This window comes from Dromaius novaehollandiae, chromosome 13 (genome assembly GCF_036370855.1).
Source record: "Dromaius novaehollandiae isolate bDroNov1 chromosome 13, bDroNov1.hap1, whole genome shotgun sequence".
Taxonomy (NCBI): Eukaryota; Metazoa; Chordata; class Aves; order Casuariiformes; family Dromaiidae; genus Dromaius; species Dromaius novaehollandiae.
In genome coordinates this window covers 13,711,437-13,733,828 of record NC_088110.1, presented here as the reverse complement: position 1 = coordinate 13,733,828, position 22,392 = coordinate 13,711,437, and the positions used below count along the sequence as shown (strand labels likewise).

The 22,392-nt window shown below is 37.9% G+C and overlaps 1 protein-coding gene across 3 annotated transcripts in view; it reads left to right on the top strand.

The window, feature by feature from the left end:
- PEPD (peptidase D) overlaps positions 1-22,392 on the top strand; it is a 199,441-nt gene that overhangs the window by 77,775 nt on the left and 99,274 nt on the right. For all 3 annotated transcript variants that reach the window (XM_026107578.2, XM_026107580.2, XM_026107579.2), the window contains 5 exons: positions 2,690-2,737; positions 4,549-4,610; positions 11,361-11,405; positions 18,467-18,542; positions 19,970-20,016. In XM_026107578.2, the coding sequence (XP_025963363.2) occupies positions 2,690-2,737; positions 4,549-4,610; positions 11,361-11,405; positions 18,467-18,542; positions 19,970-20,016 (278 nt within the window). The remainder of the gene's footprint in view (positions 1-2,689; positions 2,738-4,548; positions 4,611-11,360; positions 11,406-18,466; positions 18,543-19,969; positions 20,017-22,392) is intronic.

Here is a 22,392-nt window from a genome sequence, read left to right as displayed (position 1 = left end):
TCTTCTTTTTCTTTTTGAATACCGGAAAACATCCATCATTCTTATAAAACTCTCCTGATTTTAAAAATTAAAAAAACTAAAGTCCTGCCATTTTGAGCTGAACACTACTAAGGTCTTACTCCAAAGACCTTCTCATAAATGCGTTCTGTGCTTTATGAGATCTTTCAATCCTTATCTTCATCCTGAGAGTTTAAGGGAATATCTACAAGCAGAAATTCATTGCTAAATACATTTTTTGCAACATGTGGTGATTTGAGGAAATTGCAGTCCAGAAGTGGCACATCCTAGCTCTGACTGGGAGCCTATGTTTATTTTATACCTCCAAACAGCTATGAGATATGGCTGCCTGCCTTACTCTTATTTTGAATCATTTTAATATTTGAATATGCAAATTCACATTTTTAAATGTAGGTATGACTTGCTTAGTTAGGTTTCTTATTTTGTTTTTGAGCAGATGTTTATATAATTATGCACCTGGCCAGTTATCTTTTTTTTTTTTTTTTTTAAGTAGGAAGGCTCAGCAGGGTGAGGGCACTATTCCTGCCAAGCTCTGTGGGTGATTTTCACAGAGAGCAGCTTGAAAAGAAAGATTTTGATATTTCTGTCCCTGCAGAACACTAACCCTGACTCACTAGACCCAAAATTTTGCTATAATCAGCTGTGAAGATGTTTCATTTCATTTTCATAATGAGTCCAGCTATAAAGTGAAGTTTGATCCTGTGTTTCAGTAATTGGAGGTGGAGGAAGCTGTGAAGAGGTTGTCTTTTGACATGTGCGAGCTGGCATCGTGTAAAAGGCAGGCGCTTCAATGCTTAGCTGTCAGAGGGTGAAAATTCGAAGTGGAAAATGCATGTTTCATTTAAAAAGTTACATATATTTTTGTTTTGGATAACTTTCCATCAACAAATGCCTTTATTGTACTTCCGTCCCCTTTTTCCTTACAGCTTAAAAACCTCATTGCTGGGAAAAAGACATCTTTATGTGGACAGTAAATTGTCCCAACGTAAAGACCATTTTCTGCCTGGAATACGTGGGCTGAAGTTAGAGGCTATTGAAGCTTGAGTTTGTTTGTCTTTCAAAGGCTCTGACTATAACTTTTGCCTGGGATGCCAACACGATGTTCTCCAGCACCAGGACACTAGGGGCCTGATTTACAGGACAGCTGTATGCCAACAAATGACCAATGTGTGTATGTGTGTAATCCTGCTATTTCATGAAATCTGAGAAATATTACCAAATAGACCATAAAATATAATGCAGGATTAATATGTTTATACCTCGCTACTATATGCTTTCTTTTGGTAATTTTACTAGCATGCTACTAAGCTGGTTTAGCATTGGTAGAACTGTGCTCTGTGTACTTATGTCATCTGTTTGTTGCCTCAAAAAACGCGTAGTTCAGTGCCCAGCTTTCTGCAACAACTCTGAAAGTCCATTTCTCCTTTGTTCTCAGAAGATTAGGACAGGGATTGATTTTTTTTCTTTAGCCTTAATGTATTTATACTCCTCCCCTTTTTATTTTTATCTGAACGTAGTTGCAACCAAAAGACAAAGCATTTAAAAATACCAGTAGTATTCTATGAGCAGGAAACAAAGGATCCATTAAGACCAAACAGTTGTAACTTACAGTGAGTGCGTATTGATTTTAAACAGCAGCAGTGCGGGAGAGACTAAAGATGTCTCTGCTTTTATTTAATAAGACTGCTGTATAATAATTCAAATTTTAACTGTTTGTGGTGAGACAAGCATTTAAACTTTCTGTCCCCAAAAGAATGGGCCAAGTGAGTCATCTGATAAATCCTGCACATTTCTCATTTGTCCCTTAACCTGTCAGGAAATCAGACTGTTCAAAAATGTTAGCTACCCTTTGAAACAAACTCAAAGCTTTTAATAGCAGTCTTTTTGAAGAGCCTAAAGTACTTCTTATTCTGCTAACCGTGTGGTAGGGAGCAGTGAAGGGAAAACTGCTCAGTCAATGCAGTTGTGCTATTTTCCGATAGGAAGCATTACTGGGAGAGATCAATGTTGTGGGGGTTTTGTTCTGTTCTGGTGTTTCTGTCTGAGTTCCTGTTTTTGTAGCAGTGGCAAAAAGATGACACAAGTTGAGAACTCAGAGCCTTCAATCACAGCTTGTGGAAGTGAAAAATACATTGAAAGATACATTTTAGTCTCAATCTATGAATGTTTGAAAGATAGGAAGGAGCCTGTTGTTCTAGTCAGTAAAAGATGACCCAGTGAGAATAACAGTAAATATTCATTACTAAATATTCAGAACATTGTAACATAATAATATTAAAGCATGTGTTTTATATGCAGTAGTGCATTGCAGATGCAGAGTTCCCCTGTTGTTCTTTATTTCTGTGTCACATTACAGCATTTGACTCATATTTCCCCTTTCTTCCAAAGGATGACAGCAGACTTAAAGATCAACTATATCATAATCTTATGTCTTTAAAGGACACCATCAACTTAAGCACTGCATTTCTGTCTAAGTATTTTGTGATATATTGACTCTTATTGCACTGTGTACAATTACAATATCTGAAAGACATGAGAAGAGGATTTTTCTCTTTCCAGCTCATTTACTTTTTATACAGCAAATTTTGCATAAAGAAATGGGGAAACTGATATCAATGTGATTATGAGGAGGAAAAAAGTTAAATAATGGCAATCTAAAACTTCTTTTTAGATATCCAGTGTCTTGGCTTCAAAGAAACCTTCTACCCTTCTTACTTTGGTGAGTGATATTATTCTGAAGAACAGCTATTGATTTTCCTCAATAAGGGGATCAGTTTATTAAGTATTTCTTTGCACTGTCATTCCCTCCCTATGTTCTCCAACAAGTAGTTCAGTTCTGACAAATTTGAGGCAAATTTGTGCATACAAAGTTGTGTATAGTCTAGTCTCTGTCTCCTTCATGAGCATGTGATTTCTAACCTCTGGCCTGCCATTTTATATTCGCTGTACTTTATATGTGTTCAGGTAAAACATGACAAGCCTATTTAGTGTCGACTGTGCTACCCTCCAGCCTGTGTACAATGAGTCTAAACTCCATTTTTCTCTTCTGTTGCTCTGGCCATGTCATGTGCATATTTGGGGCTTTCTGTGTGAATCCCATAAGGATTCAGAGAATACTTTCTCTGCATAGAGTGGGTTGGTAAGATCAGCTTCTTGGAGGAGGGTGTGATCAAACTCCTGCCAAGTATTTTGAATGCTGCTTACTTATTCCTCTGAAAGTAGGATGAATAAGTGGAAGTAAAGCCTGCAAGTTCCTTCTGTCACCTCTCCCCCAGCTTCTTTCCCTGACAGGTGTTTTGTAAACGTATCTTTCACTGTTAAGAATGTCTGATTTGTTAGCTCTTATATATACATATATATACGTATATATATGTGTGTGTGTGTGTGTATATATATATATATATATATATATACATATATATATGTATGTATAAATGAGTTGCTGACTCTGAGCTTTCCCTTACAGCCAATGCAGTGGCAGCTCCTGGATTTCTTATTTTCCCATGATAGTTGCTAGACAGAAGTCTTACAAAAAATTCCTCCTTAGGCATTTAAATAACATGAGGTCTGATCTCTTTATATGTGAAGAACAAGAGGTCATAAATAGTCTTCATCCTTCCTTCCACTAATAAATATATATAGTATATACAGAGAGCAAGAGCCTTATCTTTTCATTTTTATATAGTTTTATATAAAATACATGAGCCTGTTGCTTTCTGTCATGTTCTCTCAGAGAAATGAGTGGGAAAGAAAGTATTTGTGTACCTTGCTTTCCCTACTGTGAGTTTCTGGACAACAAGTTGTTGATTAATTGTCACTGTGAGTGTTCCACTATAATCAGGATTTTTCACGTAACTCTTGGCCGAGAGGATGGAGCTATGATGCTTTCACATTCTTCCCACCACCATAGTAAAGCCTGGAGTGGAGAAGGGAAGGACATTCCTCGTTCCCGTGGCTGGGTGGGGCGCTTGGTCCTCTCCTCCCCGTCTCGTTCTGGATACAGAACCAGAATGCTGCTCCGCAGGGTTTCCCACGTGCGTGTCAGAAGTGCTCATCTGCTATGTAGCAGCCAAAATCCTCTTGCTTACGCTCCTTGCATGAATGGCAAGCTGTAGGGGAGCAGCATGCAAATTTACATAGTAAGCATTGCTAAGGCAGTGAGGAATAAATTCTTTTTAAATGAGATGACTTTTAAAAAACCTTGAATGTTTGTTATTCTCTTGCCTTTTATTATTGTATTGCTCTCCTAGCTCCCCCTTAAGACATAAGGGAATTAGAAATCCAAGGTTGCCAGCTTTCTAAGCAGTGCATCCTAGCCTGAATTCTGTGCTGGTCTCCTCTAAAACAAATAATTGCATGTATTGGTCTCCACTTGAGCAAACAGTCTGTATTTTTTTTATAGTGGTTTCAGATAAACTCATAATAAGTTTTCCTAAAGACTTACTGTAATTGGGTTCTCCCCATTATTTAAATTTTCACATACTTGTGTTTAGCTCAGAATGATGGTCCTTTTAATCTTTTCCCTCCCAGCGCGGTGTTAATACTGATAGTGGAAATGTCTCCAAAGAAGCTTCATTTGAGGGAATCAGCCAGTAAGTGACAAGGTGTTTTTATACATTAAATGTTGCACGATTGCGTTGAATTCATTTTATATTTCACATTAAATGATGTTTTTGCTAATGAGAGGATATTGAATGCCAAATCAAATTTATTGATATTTCTTTTGAAAAAAAATTTAACAATTTGACATGCTTCTAATGATTCGAAATACAGCAGAATTTTTTGGAAATCTCTTAGCTTATCTAATACTAAAATCATCTAATGTTTTGCTTTCTCTCTGTTTGCTTTAAGTATTTTAAAAAAAACAAACAAACCCATCCCCCCTTTCCACTTTTGGGGATGGAATATTTGATTTTTAAATTTCAGGAAAAATTGATTTTTTTTTAAGAATAGTTCCTTTCTTTTACTAACTTGCATGGTACTAAGGTGTATATTAAGGATTCTAATGTGAGCATTCTTCTGAAAAGATGTAGCACAACAGGTGTAAAATAAAATATCACCTTTCTGCCTAGATGTGACCTTTCAGTGTCACCTGATGTTGTCTTTTTATGAAGTTTGGCTACTAGTGGGGTGGAAATATCCTCCTACATGTAGTATTTTGAAAAGGCAGTTAATAAAAAACTACCGTCACTCTAGGATGTGAAGACATCCTCAATTTTGAATGAAATACAACTGTCTATTCTGTGGTGATATCCTAAAATGACATTGTTTTCCATGTTAGCTCAAGTGCATAGCAAAAAAGACACAAAACCTCCAACTATAAAGCCTGTTAAAATAAACAGTCTCGCTGTGATGTTGAGTGGGCAGCCTTTTTCTGATCTTTGTCTTGCAGTCAGCCTGCTCTGTTTTCCTCCATCCACCTCTGTCCACAGCAGATCACGCTAATCCTATGGTGATGGTAGTGCACGGAATTTGCTGCTGTGCTGGGCACTCTTTGGTGCAGTCACACAGCCTGCTTTCTTCTGGGATGGGCTTTTCTCTTTATCATCCAGAAATGAAATCTGGAGTCTGATTCCATAATTACTTTGTTCTCCCCTTTACAACCTAACTGGAAACTTATCAACTCTGTCAGAGGTGTGGACGCTAGGAAGCCAGAGTGGCAGACACTTAGACATCTTTTGCTGCCCGGTGAGTGAAATATATACTACTGCAGAACAAGAGGAAGCCATTTTCATGGAATACTTGTCCTTTATGCTGTTACAGCAATCTTGCGTTCTGTTGCTGTGACCCAACCAATATTCAGCTATCTTCTGCTCTCCAGATACAGGTGTACTCTCTATGTTCCAGGTGGAGCCATACCTTCAGTTTTATCTGCGATATCTCCACATGAAACATAAACAGTTATTACCTCCAGCAGTAATTCCTTCTGGGAATGATGTACAAAGGTCTGTTTGAAGAATCATAAAGTCCTTTTGCTTCCAGAGTTTCACCGAAACCCTGGAGTTCAATTAATAACATGTTCTAGTACTAGTCAACATTTGGGTAGGAAGCCACTCCATCTGGCACTTGACTTGCACTTGTAATGGTGTGTCCAGAAACACTTCAAGGGGTTAATGATTTTTGTTGCTGACTTCCCTGTTGGTGGTAAACATGCTCAGTTTACTCTGATAGGAACATTTCTCTGATCTTTTGGGAGAGATTTCTGGCTGTTCAGCAGATAATTTTCATTCTGTTTGGGGAGCACCGAGTTGTTCATTTTGGGCCTTCAACAGATTTGGTTAGTGTCTTCTCCTCTCCTCCCCTGCTCGCAATATGGAAGAATTCTCCTTGAATTTGTTGTTGAATATGCTGGTGGATTCCCTCTATCTCACCTCTTTTGGCAGATATAATGCCCTCAAACCACTTGTCACTCCCCTCGTTCTTTGATCTCCCAAACTGGTCCTCCCATCTTCACGGGCGCTGTCAGGTCTGGTATTAGGAGCCGCTTAGTTCCCGTGCCCTGGCAGGCAGTGCGGAGATTGAGCACTGCTAATTGAGGAAGTGGAGGAGGGGGTGAGTTTCCTTCTAAAATCTGCTCTCCTTAGACCTTTGTAACCGTATATAAATCAACAATTTTATTTTGTTTCTCGACACAGACCCAAACCAATTTCAGTATTTCAGCTTTTCTGTTTTTCCACCTCTCCTCCATTAAATGCTTCCTTTATTAAAATGTTTAAATTTCTAACGTTTTGATTTCTTCCAAGAAAGTTAGCAGCTGGAGAGTTTGCACCAAGCAGTGTGCTCTTTCAGACCCCCCTTCCCTCGTGTCTGCCATTGACTTCACGTTGCCTGTTCTCTCCTGTGAGCCTTTGCTTGGCCAGACTTGCTGGGCTAGCTGTGAAGTTGTATTTTATTACCATGTTCTTGTTTGCTTCCATTTTCCGGCTACCTGGTCTAGATGTATTTACTTGCTAGGGCCCTTTTGTGTTTCTTAGTCCCATTTGTCTTTTTTTCTCCTAAACTGGCTGTGCCCCTGTGCGTTTTTTGCTACGGATAATAATAGAAATAATGTATCATTTCCTGAAACAGCTGAATCTTGCTCTCTCTTTGCAGGCTGTTCATCTGCTCCTGTCAGAAGCTGCCTTTTTCTTGCCCTAATGATGTTGCTTCCTTCCCTTACTTTTTCAACCTTTTGAACTTTTCCCAGAACATAATTATCTAAACTATTTTGATTAATTTTTACACTGTAATAAGTAGTCATTTTGCCTTCACTGCGGTCATGTTTTTTTTTCTGTCCTCACCCTACATGTTACCTCTAGGTTATTTTTGCCTTGCCAGCAATGAGCAAGCTTGATTTTATGTATCTGCTGGTAATAGAGCCCATAATAATGAATCACATCATAGGGTCTGTTAGTATATAGCCACCTCTTGTCCCTTTCAGAAAGTGTGCTGCATGTTTAAGAGTTGAAGAAAAGTTTGTCTGCTGTTGCAGTCTGTAAGAAATGGAGGATTACTTTACTTTGAAAAACATCCTGCTCACCAATGTATAGTACCATGGTTCAGTGCAGGGAGTAGTGTAGGACAGTGATGACCTGGACTGTTTACTACTACTGTTCCTGTTAATTCTCTGAACCCAGCTTTATTTATGACTCTTATGAATCCTACAGAAATGACCTGCTCTCACTTACTTCAGGTGTATTCTGTGTAGGAGACAGATTTCTAAAGCAGTTCAAATGCATTGTTTTCTAGAAATACGTATTTCTGTCTGCCAGTAAAGACTAGTTTCACTTTTTGTAATTTATAGACCCATTTTTTCAGACAGGAAAACATGCAACTTTTTTTTAAAATGTAATCAAGTGGCTATTATGTAACACTTGTAAAAATGCTTTAAGGCAACGTGACTAAACCTTGTAGAAAATAGATTTTGGACCTTCAAGCTGGATGGGTGTTGTGTATACTGCTGCAGAAAGCTTCGCTCAACATACTTTTTTGTTTCATCGACAGAATTGATTGATGTAAATGATAGACAGTAAGCAATGGTACTTAATGTTTTATGTTTTTCAGTGAAGTCCTTTGCTTCATAAGTACCCCTGCTGGGAATGGCAGTGGAGATGAGCTGGCTGCTGGGCTAAGGCCTCTTCCTTGTTGCCTAGTGGAGCTGATGATTAGAGGAAAGATTCTCCCTGTTGAAGAAAAGTAGAAAGTTCTAGTATCAAGTATGAATATAAGTTTTAGGTTTTATCATCATATACACACAAAGCAGATTATGCAAACTGAGGAAGAAAAGGGTCTCATTATACAGTCTCATTATACAGGGGATGTAGGTTTCTTGCCTTAAAAAGAAAAAAAAAAAGCCTAATGAAATTGCCTTGCATGTTAAAGGACAACTGAGTATGAAATCAATTTCAACATGCAGTTCAGTGAAATATGTCTTAGTTTTGTGTTGATTAAATGGGAGCATTAACATGTTACAGATTGTAACTGTATCAAAATGTCAGTTTGTTTTTTTCCTCAAGACACATATCTCATCTTTTAAGTGCTGTCAATTTGCAAATTGCAGTAAAATGTGGAATTGGATTGCTCTACATGATCCTCTTAGTATTAGGACAGTCCATGTATTTTTTAGAGTAAGTTGTTTATGCTCCAGCAAAATCTAGACTTGCTGGAGGGATAGGTAGGGTTATTTTATGTAGAACTTTGTGCAAAAATTATGTAAATAACACCCTGTTTGCATATTCCTGTTAGTGATGACACACCTCTCCCCTTGAGCTTATCATTTAACCAGTAGCTTTCAGAATGTGGTTTGTTCAGCTGCCTTATTGCTAATTAAAGGGAAACATAATTTGAGTCATTAGTTCCTGAATTTGAGCAATCTTAAACAGGGCAGCCGTGCCGCCACTTGCGCAGGACCCATCGCTATCGCAAGCTAAGCAGAGCTGAGACGGTTCTGTCCTGAATTGTGGGCTCCTCGGAGAAGCTACATACAGCGTGCGAGGTTCTCACCTGCAACTGAATTGGTGCTCTGAGGTCTAAGGTTTTGTTTTATACTCAACATTATATCAGAAAGTCTGTCTTTCAGATGAGATAAAACTGCAGTTTTGCTTGTGACCTCCTAGCCTACCCCTGTACCCCCTTGGTTTAATCCTTTCTTGGGGTTAATTGGCTTTCCCAACTGACAGCAGCTAGAGTTTTAAGCAGCTGCACGTGTTAGGTGGTGCCAGCCGGTTCTGGCAGCACCTAGACAATCCAAGAGGAAGCCTTTAGGGTCAGGAAAGGCACAAACCAGGGACGATGACAGAGGCAGTGCATCTCTTGGCTGAACTACTCTTCTCTAAAACGGCATTATTTGAGCTACTTATAGGCCCATACCCATGTACATTATTCCCCCCCCCCATTTTTTTTGATACCCAGACAAGATGTAATTTTCTGTTTGTCATGAGGTTCATAGTTTTATGGTTCAGCTTGTTTGATTTGCTTTTGGATTCCTCCATCTGTGCTTAAAGTGAATGTGTCAGATTCTTGAAAGAAGAGAAGTGTGTCAGCCTTCAGAGTGTGTGTCAGCTGCCTTCTGTATCTGCCCTTTCCTGCCCTATATTTTCTTTTTTCCTTCACTTCTGTAATAACCATAGTTGCTTATACTTGTCTTCTTTACATAGAGCTGGTGATGGAGCTCTCTGCATTGCTGCAGTATATCCTTACACTCGACTTCACTGATCTGCTTTTTGTCTGACATACTAATGACAACTATTGAAAGTCCTGGTATCCACTGTGGCGTTTGCAGCTTAAGCTGCTCTGCGTCTTGGTTTCCTGTGGTGTTGGCTCCAGCCAAATAGAGAGCTCACTGTTTTGTGTTTTTTGAGTTGTCATAGATTGATTTTTATTATATCATTCATCAGTTTTCCTCTGTGTATGCTTTATTTGAGTGGCTCTTCCTTCTGAGAATTATTTCTGCATTGAACTACTTAAATAATAGTTATTGGGATGATGATATTCACGTGGGAAAAAGTGCATTTATCTCTGGTGTGACAAGACTTTCTTGTTTCCAAGTGACTAAATTTGTGAATTTTGGCTATTTGTACTGTGTTCCTTTTCCACTAGTTTCTAATTAATACCTGTAATACTGACTACCATACAGCTCGTCTCTGTTGAATGTTGTGATATGTTGTTGTTTTCTATCTGATAAGCTTGGAGCAGGAACACAAAGCTATTGACCTTCATCTTTTTAGATTTTACAGGTTTATGAGCACATGCTCTTGAAAAAAAGAAACATAGGTTTTTGGTCTGCTATCCAAAGATACAATAAGATGCTGGTATGATTAGAAGTGACTTTCAAATAATTTTTTTAATTGGACTTGTGCTTTTGTTGCTCCCTTCTGAGGTATAAAGAATGGCCAGTAACCTGGAAAAGATTTAGTTTTTCCTTCAAATATATGGGAAAATGAATTGCGGCTTTCCAGCATTCCTCTGGAAGATCTTTTGGGAGCCTTGGAGCGTTTTAATTTTCCTAAATGCTCTAATTGAAGAGCCATCAGTCCTGAGTCAGAGAAAAATATCTTTGATGCAGCATACTCCTTAGGCATTTAAATTGTAAGCAAAAACAAAACCTTGAAAATCTATTTGTGTTCCACTTAATTGCTCAGCATCTTACTCCATTGGCCACTCTAGTGTTATTGTTTAGAGAGCCTCAGCATCGTTCCAAGAAGTCATGAATTGCTAATATAGGAAATAAACAGAAGAATCTCTCTGTTTGGGAGGCTGGGGTGAGATGGAAGCTTTTGCTTTGCCTCCTCTGTGGATCACAAAAGACAAGGAGAGGTGGTTTTCCTTTTCACAGTTCTCCTCTAAGCAACCTTCTTTATCACATGCCACATCCTATGCACACACAAAAATTTGAATGCATAAAGCAAACCACAAAATGGGCAATTCACTGTGTTTAATTTCACTGAAGTGTGTTTGAGGGGTAAAGTTAAAGTCATAGAGCAATTTAGGTTGGAAGGGACCTCAAAGTAAGTCTGGCCCACCTGCTGCTCAGGGCAGTGAATTGGTAACTTATATTTTACCTTTGTCAAAAAAAGGTTTCTAAATATTTCTTCTATACGCTCTTACCCTGTTTTCTGCCCATTCTTAAAAGTACATGATTTAGTCTCATGTATTTCAAAATGGAATACTTACACAGTGGAAATAAGTATGTGCATTCTTTGCATGGGGATCTATGCTGTTGTTAATGAATTCTGATATAATATCTGGCTTTGCAAGATTTTGCAACTTCAGAGAAGACATTTTTTAAAAATAGAAAGTAAATAAGCACTCTCTACTGTTGTGTGTCTAGGTATTTTCTAATGTTTCTATCTTTTGTTTGTTAGATTTACCGTGAACAATAAAATCCTTCATCCTGAAATTGCAGAATGGTGAGTTCTATAAAGTCTTTCTCTGAGTACTGTTGGAAGTGTTTATATTCTACATCCTTGCTTTAGAGAGATTCCCTCAGCAGAAGCCTCCTGGTTTACTATGTGAATTTTAATTTTTAGTTGATTTCATGTTGGGGGTGGAAATAATGTACAGAAGTAAATATGCGGTTAAGCAACAGCACTGAGAAGTGAAGAAATCAGGTAACATTTTTTAAGAAATAAGCATCCACTCTTGATACACGTTTTATAGAAAGCCTTTGGAGTTAAGTCACATCCATATGTGAATTTGGATGAATAGGAAAATAACTGAGCATAATTCATATTCTAGGAATGAAAAACAAAGATAGTATTAAAACTATGTCAGAATAGGTAATATTTAATAAGATGTTATTACCTCCCTAGGGTTTGCTTTAACAGCATTCATTTTGCTGATTTATTATTCATATAGCTATACTTTGTAATTCTAGGGGAATTCTACTGCAGACTGTCTAGAATAGCCAAAATTTGAGGGTGTGACTAAGCATACCAGGAGCATACAAAGCTATTACATCTTACCAGCTTTCTTTTGATCAGCATCGTCGACTTTGTCCTCAGGATTGCTTAATAACTAGGGCTTTCTAGTTTTTTATTTAGGATATTAGCTGAAGAGACAACAGAGTGTATTTTTGTTAATGAATTAGATTTTTAACTAAGCTTTTTGAGTGTATTAGTCTGGAAATGAGGAAACAAATCCTTGGTTAAGAGAGATCAGCTCAGAATCCTAAAATGTAAACAGGAAAGCATACAGTCTGACTACTACTATTGTAGTTTATTGTATTGCATGCTGCTACTTATTATTCATTTTAATGTTTGTTCTTAGCAAATGTGCTAAGCACGATCTTCCACTTCTTCATCTACATCTAATTGCCAGCTTGAAATTTAGGAAGTTGTTTTTTGAACATCAATGATATTTCAGAATATGCGGGATTTTTAATAGGTCAGATTTCTGTTGTTACAGCCACTTTTCGTTGTTTGGCATGGCATAAAAAAGTTTTGAAGGGAAAATGGGAAGCAGGGAAACTTTGACATTTCTGCGTCACTGAATCACAGATGGACCTGTAGATGTGCAGGAGTGGAATTCACTGCTGCAATCCTGCTGATGAGCGCAAGGGGATGCAAGTCTGTAAGACAAAATTGTATGGGCTGCCAATTTTTAAATCTCAACTGTTCCGAACTTCTAGAATTTGGATCCCAGCTATCCTGCTTCTCCCCTTTCTGAAACAGAGAAGTTATCTTACAGATTTGATTTTTGAATGTAAGAGTTGGTCCATTCTTTGAGATGCAGAGTCTTGAGCAGTGTAGGTGGAGCACAGGAACTATGAAACTGGGGTGTGGGAGTGTGCTTTTCAGATGCACAGCTTAAACACATTTAGAAAAACTTCATGAAGAAGAAGCTTAGCAAATCCTCTTTTCTTTTGAAAATATGAGTGTTTAATTAATCAAGCTATTGTAATTACGCAGTGTTAGTGGGAAAGATCTAAAAATATTTGCATGTCTTCTGAGATCCCTGATGCCATGTTATATCACTTACAGAAATAACAGAAAGAGTGTGGGTCAAGTTAAAAGTTCTTCATAAAGTCTAGTTTTCCTGCTGAGGCAGCTGCTGGATTTAGCTGGTTGGTTGGTTTGGGGTGGTGTGAGTGGGTTGGTTTGCTTGTAGACATCAGGAACTTTCTGCTGTGGACACTCCACAATCATGTGCCCAGCAACCAGAGCATGATTCTCCGAGTGCCCTGATGAGCCTTTTGAGGAGCAGAGAAGAGAGCTACATCACTGACTTGCCCGTAGGTGCTGTTTCTGTGCTCCTCCTTTGTCTGCCTTTTCGTATTCCTGTTAGCGGAGAAAGACCAGGGGCAGCAGAGAAAGGAAGGGGGCCCGAGGAAGGCCTTGCCTGCCATCTGAGCTTTGGTCTTACAGATACACTGCATGACAGGGAGAGAGATGACAGCTCCAGCTGCAGACCATTTTAAATTAGGGCTACGAGCTTATTCCCAAGTGAGCTTTTGCTATGGTATTGTTCACCTTACAAAGGAGTTACCTAATGAGCTATTTTGCCCCTCTGTGGTTTGGGGTAGGTGAGGGGGTTAAATCTTCTCCGGGAGCTCAGGGCTGGAGAGGTGTGAGGCCATGCTCTGTGCCCTGAGGTTGTGCTAAGGCAGATGGAGGAGTGAGGAGAAATAGAAGATACAGCACTTGGAGCAGTTCACTGTGGTATAGAGAGAATCTCTTTTATGAATGCTGAATGCTAGTCCAAAATTCTGATTTTGTCTTCTCCTCATTCTTAAGTAGAGAGAAATACTTGGTATGCCTTTTCCCTGCTCCTGGCTTTAAAGAAAATGGTATCCTAAGTGGAGCCAAAGTTCAGATTTGCATTCAAGAGTGATTTTAATGGTTTTATCAAGTTTGGTGGTTTTCATCATAAACTGGAAGCATTTTAAAGACCTTCTTTAGGATTTAAGTGTCTGGTGAAATCCATACGTGCATGACAGGGTATCTGTATTAAAACTTCCTAAATTATTAATTTCCTTGGAATCTAAAGTTATTGCTAAAGCAACTTTCTTTGGAAAGCAATAACCATTTTGGAGTTAAGAATATTTTTCTTTTAGGAAGATTAATATTTTGGGTTATTTGATATATTCTGGGGCAGCAAATTGTTTCATTTGAATTGTATGCTTGCACTGATGCATATTCTTTCAAGTTCAGCAAGCTCTAAACTATTCTGTTTTACATGGTACTTGTCAGGAAAAACTTCGACCTGTACTGTTCTGTCAAACTTGCCAGCAAAAGGTGAAATGGATGAGCTTTCTGAACCAACCAGAAAGAACTGTGACCTACAAAAGGCACTTCCAGTATTATACTGTCGTCTTCTAAAATGCAGAGAAAATGGTTCACTGCACGGGGCAAAGAGCTTGTGATTAATTAGGGATCTGTTGCCTTCTGTGCTTTCTCTATGCTTTTTCAAAATCTCAACATTTTCTGACTTATTATGAAACTTAAGGATAAAACATAAAAGCTTCTGACCTTAGACTGAATTTGAATTTTAGCAGTTTGCAAAAGGGTGTTTTAACTTTTTTCCTTTTTTTTTCTTTCTTTCTTTTTTTAATGAGTGAATATGACTTTAAACACATTTAAATACTTTTAAATTTCAGGGCTCTCTTTTAAATGCAGCACTGAACATCTACCCTAAGAATTGATTTCAGTGTTTTGAAAAGAAAATAGCATCCAATGAAAGACAAATTCCAAACTTGTCCAATTTATCTCCCTAGTGATCAGAAGGAAATTTTTCTACTGAGTCATTTAGCAAAATGGGCTATTTTTACTTTAGTGTACCAATATCTGTCTATCGTAATGATATTAGAAGGTAGCTATTTAGCAATGTATGGATGGTTTTGCACTTGTATATGCTATACTTTCCTGTAACCTAAAAAGAAAAAAAGGGATTTGATAGTTACATGCAGAAAACTTCATATATTCTGTATTTTGCATTGCTTTGATGGACAGCTATAACTGTTTCTTCAGGGAAAGTGATCCATATGTTAACATCCTAAAGGCTAGCGGGAACTTTTGTGTTTTCAGAGTTTTTTAAAACTTATGTTGTAAACCTCTAACATCTTTTTCAAATTTCTCAAGCTGAACTCCGATATTGTTCAGTGCTTGTGCAACTGTCTTGCAGAAATTTACAGTAATGCTTCTCCTTTGTACCCAGGCTTTACTGTGTTACTAGCTGTAATACTACTTCAGTTAGCAAGTTTTTATGCCAAAGCTTACAGAAGAGCAGAAGGATATCAACTGTGGTAGAGGGGGAAATTTCTATAAACAAGCTGTGGAAAGGTAACAGCAGTGGTTATAAAGGGTGAAGAGGAGTCAGGACTGCAGAGTTTGTTACTTGGGCAGCACCTACCCTTTACGAGAGGATCTGCAAACTGGCAGTGTTTCCAAAAGGACAAGGGGAAGTGGATGGTCCTAATTGTTTTCCATGTTTGTCACAGAAAGCAGTCTTTAAAGTTGCATGCATTTACTAAAAAGAACAAAACAAGAAGATTGATAAGCACTGAGCTGGTAACTGAAAACTAAATATTTTTGTTGGTATTCTCAGGAATGGTGGATGCACTTGGAGAAGCAAACGTTTGTGTATCTTTGGAGAAAGCACTGATTTAGGAGCGTGTAGTGGAGTTATGCTAGTGCCATGCCTGTAATTGCCTGGAATTCTGTTTACTTTTGACCACTTGATTAATGGAAAGTAGGTCATGCATGACTGAAATGATACTTGTCCCTGTTTCAAGCTTCTCTCTTCTGTCAGATGGCTGACGTGCACAAAAGAAGACCTCCTCTTATGGCAAGTGTAAATAAAAGCACGAAGTGTATGTAGGAGAGGAAAGTGAGGGAGAAGAAATCTTTCTGCACTACTAAAATGAAAAAAAAAATCATACATTAATGCTGACAATAATAGATTTGTGCTTCTACTTCAACTTGATTGTATTGAGTGGTTTAGTTATTAATCTGAGACTTGTGTTACCTGCTGACTCTGTATATTTTTACAGTTTTATTAGCTGTAGCCTGTAAATGATTTGTTTCTATTTAAATATTAATGAACGTATTCAGAGTGTGTAACTGGCCCAAGAGCTGTTTTTAACAGAACATTGAAGTTCACCTTAGTACACAAATGTAGTGCTTTCTTCTTGCCACTGTGTTGAAAGTAAGGAAGAAAAAAAGTCATGAAAACTGTGGACCTCTCCTCACCTGTAAGATTGCCCTACAGTGTTAACCCAAGTTCTGGACTAGCTGAGCTTTCTGCCTGGTTTGGAAAAGTACCGCCTCTCATGTCCTCACAAGTAGTGAGAAGGTGCTGGGCAGATACCCCATGGCCACCCAGTATGCTGATGGAAACTCCATCAGCAGTGCCACTGCAGACAGCCTAGGACCCCAGCGACCCTTTCTTTTGGGGATCTGTTTGAGGGTAAATTTGATCCTGTTCCTGTGTGATTGTACATCCTCCCTGTCTCCTCTACAAACGGTTGGGTGGTGCCTTTTTGTTGGTCTCAGAGTGACTAAACATTTTCTGTAAAATGTTTTGGTGCTTGACCTTGTGTAGATGAAGGTGATGAATTCCATAGAAAAATCTAAATCTGAGGCTGAACGTGAATTTCTGTGTGCAAAAGGCACCAGAGAAGTTATGATCTAAAATAAATACCTTGACCCTGAAGCCTTATGACCTAGTCAAGTAAAACAGATTCTAATACACTTGCAGTTGAGCAGTTATTAACTTGTATTACTTGCAGATCCCAATAAAGAGATTAGATATCTGAATTATGAAAGAACTATTTTTCAAGCATTTGCAGATCAGGAATATGTACTGTATATTGAAAGTAATATAAAGGCACATCAAACAAGTATTAAATTATCCTGCTAGCACAAGCAGTCTTCCGAAGAACACGATAAAAAAAGATCTATAAGCTGTTACTCCCTCAGTCTAACATGAATATATTTGAGCCTCTGTTCTTTGTCTTGGCTAAAAAGCAGAAGCAGAAGTTTGTTTCCTCATCCATGGTGAACAGATTATACGATTCCAGTGTAGTTTTTTCACCTTTGCAGGTATTTTAGAACCTAGTACTCATTCTCAACATGTATAATGATTATTTTGTGTCCTGTCCTGATTTACTAAGCATGTCTAACCCATTCCCCTCTACTATGCTTCATTTTGTAAAAGCATGTTGAGTGGTATCAGCATTTTAACAAAGATGTCTGTCTTTTGCCAAAAATCTTGTATTTGAGAAGAAGTGACTGTGCTGCATAGCAGTGCAATCACTGTCTGTGGAAAAATGCTGTTGCTGCACATCTGAGGCACTGATGGCTGAGAAACCTGTTTCTGGATTCATTAAAACAAACTACAAGAGCAGAAATATAATAAACAGTCTTCCACAGCGGTATGAATGGGAGCATGTTACAATAAAAAAAGCAATGTTTTGGTGACAGTTTCAAAATCTAACAGTTTATGGTAGTTTGTAAGTGCTGCAAGCTCTGGAGTGGAATGGAAAAATACAGTTTAAATGCTTCCACACAATTAAGCGGATATAGTTTTGTTCTTTGTAAACAATAAATAGGTACTTCCTGGCTGCCGTTGAGATGGACATGTGAATTTTTAAGAAACCATGAAATTTTCAGTATGTGTAGAAATGGAAAGAGTAGGTGATTTTTAATAGACTGTTATGAAACTCTCTCTACTTCACTGTTAATGTCATACTATAAATAACTGCTTTTATTTGAAATACACAGTAGAAAGGATAAGTAGATAAGAGATTAATAGTAAATTTTTTAGATGAATTTAGAACTTACTGAATTTATCAAAGCTCTAAATATGCACAAATTCAGTATCTCATAGGGCATGAAAAAGGTTTTTTGGTTTTTTTCCTGGAAACATATGAAGGAGAATGGACATTGTGGCCTTAATTACTGCTTCAGTATTTTCTGAATTTCATGTGTATTTTTTTTAATACCAAGCAGAAATAGCATTTGGGTCCCCCCCGCTTTTGACATATTGCAAATAGGTGGGAGCTGGGGTTGTGCTGAATAGAAATTCTAGAGCTCTGGGAATTTCATTATGTAAACTAGCTTCAAATTGTGTTTAAAAAGTAAATCAAGTATGCTTGTAGAAATGTTCCATTTGAAGTAATGTCTGAGCCATGACAAATACAGAAGTACATTGCTTTTGTTCCTAATGTATTGTAGAATGGGTTGAGAAAATGTTGATTGGACAACTTGTTTATTAGTATTAAAGTAATGCAGGCTGGTGTTCGAAATGCCTGTGACTTTTCTTTATAAGATTGTTTTGCTAATGGTGAATCAATGCCAACAAAACATTGCTGTCATGAATGCTGTAATAGCTCTTCACTCTTGAGTTGTACACTCTTGAGGTGTATCTAATTTTACCGTAGGTGATGCATATTATTGCAGGGTTTTTTATTCTTTATTCTTAGTGCGCCAAATTGCAACCTAACCTGATTTCTGTTCTCCTTTTCTTTAAGTCGTGTGATTAAGACAGACATGGAGTTGGAAGTTCTGCGCTACACCAATAAAATCTCCAGTGAAGCTCATAAAGAGGTAATGGATCCTTTACTGTTAATAATTTTTGCTCTTAGTGTAACAGTAGTACTCAGAAAATGTTCTCAGCAACCCTGAATTGCTTAGTAATAAAATAATGGAAAGACTGGATAGAAATAAGAGGATAATATGCCTCCTATTACAGCCCCGTAATACACCTTGCATTGTCCTTGAACTCAATGGTGCATTTGTGATATGTGAGAAATGAAGTGCGGTTTTGGGCAAGAGCTGGGGATCCTCAGCAGAAGGTGACCTGCTTGCAGTCTATCTGTCCTGTATGCACAAAGAAAGACCCGTATAGAGATGGAGAAAGAAGAGATTGAGATTTTTCCTGGCCACTGTCAGTGTGTGCGTACCTGAAACAGTTTTTACAGTTTACTCAGTCCAGATCCTTCATAAACAGAGGGAAGGTTTCCCTGCACTGTCCAGGGATGCCTTCAATTGCTCTGCAGAGATTGGTATGCCCAGGCAGCATGGTGCTTCACCACTCCGTTGTGATGACATAGCAGTGTGGCAAAGATAAATCCAGCCTCGTGGGAAGGCTGCGCAGGTCAGACCCAGCGCTGTACCAGTTGAGCCATGCTCCTCTATGGGTTTGGATCACAAAGTGAGCTTGGGTGTCAGTGCTGTACTCCATGTCATGGTGCAGAGGTGCCATGAGTTGTGACTGGTGGCCAGCGAGAGCTTAGTTAAAGTAGCTGATGAGGTCAGAGACCCAACTGTTGTCTTTGCCCCTGCTCCTCAAATGCCTGGGCTGTCTGAGAAGTGTGAAAATATTTTACAGGGAATATTGTAAAACTACAAAGTCTATGAATAAAAGCACTTGCATTCATTCCCCTTCATCCTTCATCATCCTTGAACAAGCTTGTCCCATCTGAGATGATTATTTCCACACAGCAACTGCCTAAAATTCAAAATCCATAATCAGGTGAAGAAATAAAACCGTTGCACATTCTCAGCAAATCTGAGAGCACAATTCAGACTTATGCAATGTAACCCAGTGTTAACTCTAGTAATTTTCTGTTTATTCAGATTACAAAGTAGAAAAGAGAATCTTCCTTTGTTGTACATCTCAGTTCACAGTTTTGTTTTGCTGGTGTTTCATAAAAGTAAAAGGACTTGCTGCCAAGTTCACTGGAGCTTTCAGAATTAAGCATGGGTATTTAGATGAGCTGCACTTCATTAGGATATACTTGTGTCAATTAGATGTGCTTTATTGCTGGAGACTGCAGGCATTCATAAAGATTAAAATGAGTTTGATTTCTAATATAGTTTTAAAATGCATCTACTGATGTAAATTTAAATGAAGTACAGATGATATTTTTGTAATATATGTTCTTCTGGAGATACTCAGTCATAAGTCATAAATTTATAAATATGAGATTCCCTCTTGCTAAGAATGTCCCATGTTAATATGTATCTTACAGGTAATGAAGGCAGTAAAAGCAGGTATGAAAGAATACGAGATGGAGAGGTAAGAGTTCTTTCAACAAGTGTAATAAAAAGGAAAAAGTCTCTCTTTAGAAGGGGTAGAAGCAATAGCTGAGCGAGGCAAAGCAATAGCATTAATTTAGTAGAAGCTGAGAGCTCATTGCTGTTTCAAGACTATTTGAAGCATTATTTTATTATTTTGAGGTGGCACATCGTCAGGTTCAGGCATATATTTGATGATAGTTGATTATTTTTGGTTATGGTTTAGTGTAGTATAATTCTCTTGGAGTTTTAGTAATTGACAGTAACTTTACAAAATAGCCATTATTATTGTTTGAAGGCATCCAATAAAGCTGTGTTTATGGGTAAACATTGCCATTATGTTGGTTATGCTTAAAGGACTACATATATGAGTGTTTAAGAACCTTATAAAAGGAAGTGTTCAATTACATTTCACCCGCAATTACAAGTCACCATTGCTTGTGCTTAGCCTGTACAGGGAACTCTCAGAAATGTAGTGGACATCTGTTAGGATGTCAGAAAAAATACAGCATATATCTCTTTGCTGAAGATTGTAGTTGCTTTTGTAATGTCGAAACACTGTGCAGGCATATATGGGAGGGATTGTCTGCTGGTAATTGATAGAGCAATGACATGTCCAAATACAAGGAAATTATTGCTTCCTCTTTTAAATCAATATTTTCATTAGATTATCATCAGCCTATCTTATAAAGCACAATTTTGATCACCATGTCCATTTATTTTTAACATACATATAATATTTTCAATTTTCAAAGTATTTGCGTAATGAAGCAATAGAAAATAGCAGTCTTACCTCACTTAATGTTTTTTCTTGTCACTTTTCAGATTTTAGTAAGCAGGCTAATTGGGGGGCTCTGAGGTAAAATCCAATGACCTCAATATTTGTCATCAGGATTGGCATAAAACCTCAGGCAGGGCACAAAACAGGTAATGCCCCTAGAGCATAAGCAATATGGAAACACTGGTGTTGCATCTAAACAACTTAAAGTTCTACAGACTCTGTAGGCTCATGGTCTATAGAATTCAAATTGGAGCTATGGGTACCACTAACTGACAGGAAAAAATTTAAGTTCTATACATTGCCTGTGCTATACATGCTGATAGTGAAATCTTGGCTCTGGAAGTCGATGGAAAGCAACAGTTTCTGTAGAGCAGAGTTTGTTCTGAAGTGCTTTCAAATGTTGTGATCTTGGCTATTTACACTTGGCAAGTGTAAATGTCATGCACCAAATACAGATACATACTCATACAGACACATACTGTAAGTCTAAGAGGTATATTGCATTTTCACTTCAGGACTTTTGTTCTTCTCCGACTGGCTTCTTCCATACACATCCACCTTTTGAAAATATTATTTGTGTCTTTCAATAAAAAAAGATGAGGCAACTCTCTATTAAACCCTTTAAAAATTCCCTTCTATTCTTCCATATGTCTTCATAGATTACACTTCTTGAAAGAGTTGGAGGTTATTTCACTAATGAAAGAGGTCTTGGCAGACTACCTCTGTACTGTCCGCCTTTGAGACTATAATTAGTACTTAAGCTTCTGTCACTGTTTAGAATTCATCCTTGTTCCAGTTTCTCTTCTCTTATTGCTTAGCGGAGAAGGGCCCTGAGAACGCAAAACTGTAATTTTCTCACCTTTCTGAAAAGAAGCATGTAGTTGAAATTTTTTAAAATAGTTAGAAACCGTCTGGGAAATCTCTAACCTGTGTGCAGATAAACCCATTCATGTGGTCTAAGAAGGGAAATGCCAAAAACCTAAAAGCAAGTGACATCCAAAAATAGACAGCTTTGTTGAAACTGTAGATTTTTTTTGTTGTTGTTGTTTTCTTGTCAACAGGCTAGATAGCTTGCATCCTGCACATTTGGTACATCCAAAACCTAGGGGTGTAGAGAACAGAAACTCTTAGTCTGTGTAGGTTTATCAAAAGCACCAGACAGTTTACACTTGTCTTTAGGAACCTGTGGAATTTTTTTATTCTCTGATGTTGCTAGTGCTCCCACTCCTGCTGTGAAAGCTTTCTGAGTTGTGTAGCCCTCCATCCCACGTCCATTTGCCGTTCCCACTGATGGCTGTGAAACTGTGAATTTTTTAAATGAATATAAGTATCTCTTGAAATGTAGTCTGTTTAAAAAAAAAAAAAAATCGTATTGCTCTACTTCACGTTCTTTGACATTTTGACATTGTAGAGTATAGCATGTGTGTTTTTGCATATAAAGATGTTCTGACCCTGTCTTCTAGGAAGAATAATAACAGAGATCCCAAAAGCAATTACAATTTTCCATTACGACTTTGAGGACCTAAGATTCGCCTTTCCTTTGTTCTTTAAGTTCAGCAGCCTTCCTACAAAAAAATGAGTCAAGTTACTTCTGCT